The sequence below is a fragment of the Ursus arctos genome, unplaced genomic scaffold (genome assembly GCF_023065955.2).
Source record: "Ursus arctos isolate Adak ecotype North America unplaced genomic scaffold, UrsArc2.0 scaffold_1, whole genome shotgun sequence".
NCBI lineage: Eukaryota > Metazoa > Chordata > Mammalia > Carnivora > Ursidae > Ursus > Ursus arctos.
Genome location: NW_026622763.1, coordinates 101,589,265 through 101,598,698, shown reverse-complemented (window position 1 = coordinate 101,598,698; position 9,434 = coordinate 101,589,265). Strand labels below are relative to the sequence as shown.

General features: G+C 57.3%; 1 protein-coding gene across 1 annotated transcript; it reads left to right on the top strand.

The window, feature by feature from the left end:
* The first annotated feature begins 4,551 nt into the window (after window positions 1-4,551).
* Window positions 4,552-9,033, top strand: NPPC (natriuretic peptide C). The gene is made up of 3 exons (XM_026490088.4): window positions 4,552-4,715; window positions 5,177-5,487; window positions 8,741-9,033. The coding sequence occupies exons 1-2, from the start codon at window positions 4,626-4,628 to the stop codon at window positions 5,465-5,467; spliced, it is 381 nt and encodes a 126-aa protein (XP_026345873.1). The 5' UTR covers window positions 4,552-4,625; the 3' UTR covers window positions 5,468-5,487; window positions 8,741-9,033.
* The last annotated feature ends 401 nt before the right edge of the window (window positions 9,034-9,434 follow it).

Sequence of the window (9,434 nt, the reverse complement as noted above, 5' to 3'; positions counted from 1 at the left end):
GTTTTTCCCCCAGGGAACCAAGCCTATCTCTTGAGGCTATCTGTCAACCCTATCTGTCTTTAATTTTTGAAAAGAGAAGAAAAAAAAAAAAAAGAGGAGGGATAAACTCTGACGTCATGGGCTTGCGTAGGACCGCGGGGTTGGAGGCCATCTGGAGCAGGTGCTGGCAGAGCCCCTGGGAAAGAAGAAGGAGGGCAGCTGGCTCATCAGGTGGGGGTGTCCTGGGGTCAGACAAAGACCTCATGGCACCATTAGGTTAAGCTTTCCTGGAATTTCTGGCCCAGGACAGACAGATGACGTTTCCTTGGCCTCCAGCTCCTGTCTTAAGGCCAGGCCCTGTAGGTGTAGGACTCCTGGAGGAGGCACCAAGCTCAAGAAGACCTGGCCAAGCTTTGGTCTCTGTGTCGACTGTGGGTTTCCACCACCAAACGCTCCTGGGGAGTCTCAGGGGCCTAGGGTCCTCCCCCTCTTCCCTGGGAGTGCAAGTGTTCGTGCCATGACATTTGGATTCCTCTTCTGCCTCAGCTGCTCGTCCTGCCTTTGTCTAGGGGTTGGAAGCTTCTTGTCAGGCCTCCTGACTCACTCTGGCCCTGTCCAGGAGGCAAGTACAGCCTTTTTGCCATTACAGGTGGTGAAACTGAAGGCCCAGAGCAGTGATGGGCCTTGGCCAGGGTCCTGCTGCAATTTCCCTGCCCAGCCTCCATAAGATCTGCTCACCGCCTGTTCAGTGTCCTCTCTGGGAAGTTATGCAGCTGGAAGGGGGCCCCTGGGATGAAATAATTGCAGAGAAAACAGATGGGCTGCAGAGGATTCCTCCCTTCCTCCTTGATTCTGAGTATCCTCCCGCTTTGCCCCAGTGCCAGGAGGGGGTGCTGTTCCACAGGGAGCTGGGCCCCACCTCCTGGTGTGGGGAGCTGGAAAATTTTGTCTTCACCACTCCTTCCCCAGCCTCAGAGAAGCCCTTTTACACACCTTTCTCCCCGGAGGGATACTAATCAAGGCCCCCTTCGTGTTCCATAGGGTCTTGCTTGGGACACCAACTGTCCCAAGGAAGAGCCCCATCTGGAGTAGGTGCAAGAGTCTCCCCTTGCCTTCATGGAGGAGAAAAAGGGAAAAGGGAACCCACAGGAGTGGAGTCTTTGCTCTCCATGTCCCTACCTTTTTCAGAGGTCCAGGAGGGACAAGAGGGTCCCAGCCGTGTGACTCTCAGATGCCTGGGATCTGGCATACCTCTGCCAGGCTCTGACTTTCCCCAATCCCTGTTCCCTCTCTGCCTCCCCACCCCCCAAATGACCACTCTCCCTCCGCCTCATCTTTCAGGCCTGCCTCCCCCCACACACTTGCTTTTCCTCCCCACCCTCCAGGGCACAATAGGCTCTCGCCCTTGCCAAACAAGGCCTTCCCCCTCCTTATCACAAATGCTTCCAGAACCCACCCTGCTGACTTGCCTCCCTCCCAAGCCTGCCTCCTCTGGATCTGAAGCCCCCACTTTCCTGGTGTCTGAGCATGCAGGGCCCTGTGACATCGAGGGGCTGCCCTCCTGCTTCCCTCCATTTCAAGGACTTGCCCTTTGGCGAGGCTGCTCGCTCGTTGTTTTTCTTATAGTGCGAGATCCTCTAAGCCCGGCCCGCTCTGCGGTTGGCCCACAGGGAGTCACTGCTTTCTGCTACTGCCAGCCAGGTTCCTTCCCGGCTCAGCGCCGACTTTTCCTCTCCAGGAAGCCTGCCCTGCTAGCCCAAGCTGGGGGAGCTGCCCTCCCTCCCCACCATTGTCCTTTTCAGCCTGTAAAGCTAGTGACCGTTTCCAGGGGTCCTTCCCTGTGGGAATGGGTGCTGGACGGATACTTGGGGAATCAGTAGGGAGTAAGTGACCCATTCCCTACAGAACTGCCAGACCCCCGAGGCCTTCTCTCTCCTTTGCCACCAGGAGGAGTTTTCACACTGACATTCAATAAAGTGCCGCCAAGAGCTCCTGTTCAGCTGCTCAGGGGGTCCAACTTCCCCAGGCCTGGCCTCTGGGGCCAGAGCAGACGAAGCAGACCTCCCGAGGGAGAAGCAGGAAGGAGGAAGCTGAGACCCCATTCTAGACCCAAGAGGGAGAGAGCTTCCTCTGCATCTCGCTGTGGGAGGAACCCAAGGCAGTGATGTGCTGACTACCTCTTTTCCTGAAGTTTCCTCCAGCCTAGTCCTGGAACTGCTATCCACCCCACCTTCCAGGCCCCAGCTAAGTAGGAGCTGCTCCGTGGCCTACCCCAGGGAAGCCTCACTCCACAGGTGACTGTTCCAGGATCTGGTCTGCCGCAAAGGACCACAGCCCAGTGGTCAGCAGTGGGGGCGCACCAGAAAATTCCACTACCAAAGAGGGGAAGTAGAGTCTGAGACTCTGCCCACACTGGGGTGGGGTTGGGTGAGGTTGGTTTATTTAATTTAGTCTCAAAGCTCAAAGAGAGGGGAGAGTTAGATAGTTAACCAGCTGTCACCAAGTACATCCAAGGAACACAAAAGACAGGAAGAACCAGCCTACAGATATTCAGACAGAAGGAGGTAACCACTGTGCACCAGAAGCTTCCAACCTGTCCTTAATAAGGGGTTTCAGAGGAGGCAGCTGTTGTCCCCTGGAAACAAGCCCCATGCCTGGCTCTCGTCAATCTGCCCAGCTCCTTAAACAGGTGTAAATAAAGCAAGTCTCAAAGAATTTCCAGATTGCTAACATTCTCCTTTGATCAGTAGGCAAAGAGGAGAGAAGACCTCCATCACCCACCCAGAAATTCCTCCCTCTTTCCCCTTCTTGTTCCTCTTCCTTCCTCCTCAAATGAAAGAGTGGTGCCATTCTATGGGTGTTACCACAGAGCAGCAATCGGGGGGGCTGCATGGAAGTGGTGAATCAACTCACCAGAACTCCCAAAGGATGCCCTGTCAATGTCTGAATCCTGTTCCAGTCTCAGAAATTCTGCTACCCCAAACTCAGACCTCCGTGCAGGTTATTTCCTATACAAAGGACCTTGGGCTCTGTGGGTCTGCAGCGCCAGGTGGGAAGGAGAGAGCCTGAAGGGACAGCAGTGCCATTGCCTCCTGTGTCTAGGCCCAGGCCCAGCTGTGGGAGCTCTCGAATTGGCCCCTGATTCCCCCTGCCCTTCTTGACGGCCACTGCCCTCTGTCCCGGGCACAGCTTCCTCTCCCTGAAAAAACTCACCCAGGCACCTGCATCTGGCTGTGGTCTGCATGCCCAGGCACCACCACCATGCCCCTGTTCTGTGCTCTCCAGCAGAGTCCTGCTGGGTGGCAGTGGGATCATACATGTCTGTACCTCACTCAATTCTTGAGGGGCCAGGCTCTCTGCCTCCGCCATCCCTCCTGAAGGGGCTCCTCAGAGCCCAAGGCACCAAGACACCCTGCCCCCGGAGAGGGAGCTATGAGCAGCAGGTATAGGTGACTCCGTCCTGACAGCTTCAACACAGATCTAAGACTGGAAAAAACGAAGGCAACCGCCTGTCACGGCTAACGGAAGCCATGAGCCACTGGGCTCGAGGCTGGGTAAAGCTCCCTCCCCAGCCCGTGCAGGTGCATAGGACACCGCAGCGAACATCCTCGCGCAGCCGTTCCTCGCGTGGGTGCAGACAGGCTCAGGCGTGCACTCGTGAGTGCACACGGAAGCCACCCATCAGGTCAGACCTTGGGCGGTTGCGTGAGGCGGACCCAGGCTGAGCGCGAACTTGGAGCCACGGTGACAGGTACAGGATGCTACCGCACACCCGCACCGGCACCAGTATGTCGGGCCTGCCCTCTTAGCCCATCTCGTTCGCGTTTCACTCTCAAACACACCCGCAGGCGAAAAGCTTGCACTCTCCGGTGTAGGACTTGCGCTCCCCCCTGCGGCCCCGGGCAAACCTCGCTCTCTCTGCGCCTCCCGCCCAGACCTCCGCCCCATCCTCTGACTCCCTAACTAAAAGACGTTGGTGCGATCTGAACTCCCGAGTAGGTGAAAGGTGGAGCCGCAGTACCAAGCCTGCGCCTGTCTGGTGCCCAGGGAAGAGTTTGGCAACAAGACAGATCTGCGTGGATTTCGGGGTGGGCCAACTTTCCGGCTGTGCGGCTTTGGGCAAGTGACTTAGCTCCTCTGGGCCTGTCTTTGCACCTGCAAAGAGGGAAACTGATCCCTTCTAGGGAGAGCGCGTGTGTTGAGGTCCAAGCGTGTGTGCAGGGCACCGGGAGCACCAACGCTTGGCATACCTGGCACGCGCTCGCTGCAAATGGAGTTCCCTGTGCGCGCCGCTTTGCAGCCGCGAGGGCAGCGGGAGAGAGCTGGCGGAGTCGCGGGATCCCTCCGGGGTGGGATGTAGGTGGGGGCAGTGGGGGAGCCCCCGCGGCCCCCTCCGAGCCCTCGGCGCGCGTGCCATTGGCCCGGGCGGCCGGGTGGGCGGGAGGATGACATCAGCGGCAGGTTGGATTATAAAAGCGCGAGCGGAGCGGCGGGCTCAGAGCGCACCCAGCCGGCGCCGCGCAGCACTGGGACTCGCGCCCACACCGCAGCCCGGCCAGCCTGCTCCGCGCTCGCCTGCCTGTCTGCCCGCCGACCCCGTGCGCCCTCGCCGCCGCCGGTCTGCGCCCCTCGACCCCACCGGCACCATGCACCTCTCCCAGCTGCTGGCCTGCGCCCTGCTGCTCACGCTACTCTCGCTGCGGCCCTCCAAAGCCAAGCCCGGGGCGCCGCCGAAGGTGGGTGCTGTTGCATGGACATCGGGACTGTGAGGGGCGAGGGGAGGGCTGGGGGGCCTAGGAGGATGCGGCGCACAAGAGGGAGCAGAGGGCGGGAAGGCGGCCCTTTTCTCCGAGATGCGCACGGGTGCGGGCCGGGAGCCCTCGAAATCTACTCGGGGGGTCTACGTCCCCAGCCTCGGGAGAACGTCGACAGATGCTCAGCCCCTGCCCCTGTGTGGCCAGCCCGGCAGGGGGCTAAGGAAGGGAGGGCAAGGAGATCCCCGAAGGAGCGGACAAAGGCGGATGCGTGGCAGGTGGATGCGGGGCCGAGCTGTCCGGCATCTGTGGGGAAGCACTCGGGGCTCCGAAGGGACAAATCGCGCTGGCGGGCGCGTCGGGCTGGAGCATCAGGGGTCCCGCAAAGTACCTCGCGCTACCGCCGGGCGTCCTTTCACCTGCCCGCCCTTTCCCTCGGACAGGTCCCGCGAACTCCGCCGGGGGAGGAGCTGGCCGAGCCCCAGGCTGCGGGCGGCGGTCAGAAGAAGGGCGACAAAACTCCCGGGGGCGGCGGCGCCAACCTCAAGGGTGACCGGTCGCGACTGCTCCGCGACCTGCGCGTGGACACCAAGTCTCGGGCCGCGTGGGCCCGCCTTCTGCATGAGCACCCCAACGCGCGCAAATACAAAGGAGGCAACAAGAAGGGCTTGTCCAAGGGCTGCTTCGGCCTCAAGCTGGACCGGATCGGCTCCATGAGCGGCTTGGGATGTTAGTGCGGCGACCCCTGGCGGCGGTGAGTACCACCAACCCTGGCCGCCCGGAGCTCGTGCACACCTAGCTCCCCCGCGGCGCCCGCAAGAACCCCGCCTGAACCCCCCGCCCGCAGGCCGGTTCCTCTCTGATCCCCCGGGCGCTGGGATCGTTCCGCCTCCCAGCCAACATTTGGAGGAGAGCCAGGCGATCCCAGCACGAGAACGAGTGTGTGTGCGAGGCATTTGCCCCCAACCCCATTTATTGTCCCATTTTACAGACAACAAAAGTGAGGATAAAGCGGTCAGGGAACTTTGGCAAGGTCAGAAATGGCTCAACACGGATGAACCCACCTAGCTTCCTTTAGAGAAGCAGAGACAACTTGGTGCGGTCCTGCCCACTCCTGGACCATAAGCAAACGAGCAGAACTGGTCCCAGTTCGCCATTTGAGGGTATCAAGGGATGATGGTGGGTTTGTGGGAGCAGAGAAGGAAGAGCAGACACACAAGCGGAGGGTAAGTTTATCTACCAGCCTCTGGTATCACGGTGGCCAGGCGTTAGGTAGCCCAGAGGTCGGGGCTGCTTCCCAGGACTAAGCTGGACATACTTGGAGAAATACCTGCCCCTTCACAATAGAGACAATAGTCCTCTGTCGGCATCACCAGGATGCCCTTCTGCCCCAGAGCTTTCTGATTCTTATTCCTTCCCCTAAACCATGGCTGTGAGCAAACTGGTCTGTCCAGGGTCCTGACGCTGCTTGCTGCCTGCGTGACATCAGGATGGAACCTCAGTGTTTGTGGCACCATTTCAGGGCAGGGGAAAAAGACTAAAATAAATCTTAATTTTGCTGTAACCTGGACCTCAACATGTCCCAAACTAAGCTCCTCACCATCTCCCCGCCTCTGTCATGCCCGGGACCCCTGTTTCTGGCGTGGTCTCCTCACCCTCTACCAGGGCTGGAAACCCCTGTGCTGCCTTCAGCCCCTGCCAGGTGCTGCGTCCTGGCAGTGTTGCAAAGATCCTCTGTGCCTCCCCCCTCCCCCCGCTCCTGTCATTGGTGCTGCCCATCAGTTCTCACCGGGAAACAGAGCCCGTCTCTGAAACTGACATTCAAGTGCTTTAGGATCTGACTCTTTTTGGTTTCCAGCCTTTCCCTGCAGCCTGGCTGCTGCCATTCTGGGTCACACAGCCTGTCTGTCCCACTCCGAGACCACGGGGAGGCGGCTCTCTTACCCAAGAAGCCTTGTCAGCGTCCCCGCTGTTTTCCCCCAGAGGGCAGCGAGAGCGCCCCTCTTCGAAGCTACCCAGCACATTCCCCAAGCCTTTTTGACAGCGAAGAACACTTTTTCATCTGAGCCATAGTTGCTTGGGAACCTCTGGAGCTCCTCCAGATTAACTCGTGAGCAACGCGAGGGCCAAGTGCTAGCCTAAGGTGATCCGGAACCCATGGCTCCCCCAAAGAGGCTCTTAAAAATGTTTGTCAATGACCAGAGAAACATGCCCCCCTCCTCAGCTTAGGGGCACTCCTCTCCCACCCACCCTGGGCTCGAGCAGACTTTCACCTCTGTGCAGCCAGACTTGACTGTGTGCCCCCCCCCATTCTGCAGGGGCTTTGTTTGTCTGACATCTTGACTCGCCCCTGCCGAGGAAGATTCTGGCACATAGGGCCTGGCCCTTAGTAGCTTCCATTGTCGTGGCTTTGCTTTCTTCTGTCCTGTCTAAACAATGAAGAGATGGGGAGCCACAGGCCTCACATTTTCAGTTCACGTTGTGATTTAAGCACCGACCTCAAACTTTACAATCTAAACAAATGTTATTCAACGGGTTAGCGGGAGACAAGATGAGGAAGGGGGCCTGGAAAGTGTCTGGCATGCATGTTCCCCCTAAGCTCCTTGTTCTCGGGTGTGGCCATCTGGGGGTACCAGGTGATGGTCCGGCAGGGGGGAGGTGCTGGGCAAGCGGCCAGATTGCTAGGACGTCTCAGCGCCTCTGACTAGGGACGTTTGTTGACCTCCCCGAAGTTCTGTCCTTTAGCTGAACAGCCACCTCCAAGACCTTCACCTTCTCAGCGTCCCCCTCACGCCACAGCTGTCGCCAGAAGACAGCGTCTGCTTCCTGCCGCCGGCAGCCTCCTGGCAGAGATGCCCAGGGTAGCTCACTGTCTCAGCTTCAAAGAGAAGACAGCTTAGATTTTTCACATGAATGAAAACTTGTCCCAGCCCTGGCCATTTCTTCACTGGGGAGTTGACTTTGGCTCTAAGCAGCCACCATAATGACTGTCGCCGATGGTTACAGTCTTGATTATAAAATCCTAATGACAGAGACGGGGTGTGGCCGATGCCTGAATGAACACCTTGCCCATGAGCCCCAGGGACATCACAGATATCTCTCATCTGTTTAAACACATGGGACAGCCAGAGACGGGAGTTGAGGGACAGTTCATCAAGGCCCAGGGTCCCTCTGCGTGTGCTGTCCTCTGGGAGGGCACCACACCGTCTCAGGAGGACTCCTTCCTCGGGCCCCAGAGCACCCACACGCCCATTAACAGAGAGCTGGTGGAGCCCTCATCAAAGGACTCTTTTAACCCCCAACCCAGCAAACCCAGTGTGACCATCCCTTGCCCCAGGGCTGGCGTGAGACCCTGCTTCCTCTGCGTCTGAAGGGGACCCTTCCTGAGGCGCAGCGAGCTGGAGAAGAAAGTGCTATTTAATGAGGGGCAGCTGTGACCCAGACAATCCGCCAATGCCCAACATGTGGCCCCGTGCTGAATCTAAAAGGCCCTGGGAGGTGGCTATTACCCATTTTATGGGTGAGGAAAGCGATACTCACAGCTCTCCAGGGCCATCCAGGAAGTGAATGTCAGAGCTGGGATTGGAGCCCAGAACCCCCAACTCCTCGCCTGTTTGTCTCCCCCTTCCCTCTGCTGTCACGCAGACACGGGAAGCCGAGGCAAGCGCCTCACTGAGGGTCTGTGTCCTGGCAAAAAAGGGAGAAGGCATTTCCACTCTCCTTTCCTCCCTGTGCCTCACCCAGTGCCAAGGGCCAGGCCTGCAGGGAGACTGAGGGGGAGGAGGGCTGGCAGACATTCCGGTCCCACCTGTGCTGGGGCGGGAAGTGCCAAGGACACAGCAGGAGGTGAGGTGAGGGCCAGAGAGGGGCCCCTTTCCCACTCCAGGATGGCCTTGTCAGGGCTGCTCGGCCCAGGTGGGACGCTGCTTCACGCTGCTGTGGAAAAGGGACTGTCCTGCAGGCTGGGCTTTCTCAGCTAAGTGTCCCATGTCCCCTCTGTGTTTCAGGATCGGGAACTTCTCCGTTTTGCTGAGGTCACTCTTGGTCATCTGCCTCACAGCATCTGGAAGCATCTCCAACGCAATGTGGCTTTGACATTTCTTTTTTTTTTTTCTGGTACTGGGAATACACAACACCAGCTGTTTTATTATTATTTGGGAAGGGGGGTATGATTTTATTGTTTGGTTTTTTTGAAAATGAAAAATAAAAAGTTATATATTATATATATATTATATACATGCAACACACACACATACACGGACGTGATGACAAGGGACAGTTTTTAAGAGACTGACAAAACCAGCTGTAAAACATTGCTGTTTGTAAATTCATGTCATGCATAAATGTATTTATGTTGTAAAGCTATTTATATTGTTTATAAAGAGATATTTATAAAAATTTTATTTATGTAACTAAATGAGAGAAGTCAATCATTGTAATGTTTTTGTCTTAACTCGTGGAAAAATTAAAAAAAAAAGTCATTCCACGAACATCTTGAAAGCTGTCTTTATTTACTTACCGCATTTATTTTTTAGATATTAGTCTGAGGAAGAGGGGGAGTGTGAAGACAAGGCTTTTGCCTTTCTTCTCTCCAGCTGTAGGTTGAACCAGGTTCCCGATTCTGGGTTTGTTTGTATCCGAATCCCCTGGGGGATCTTGGGGCGCCTGGGTGGCTCAGTCGGTTAAGCATCTGCCTTCAAC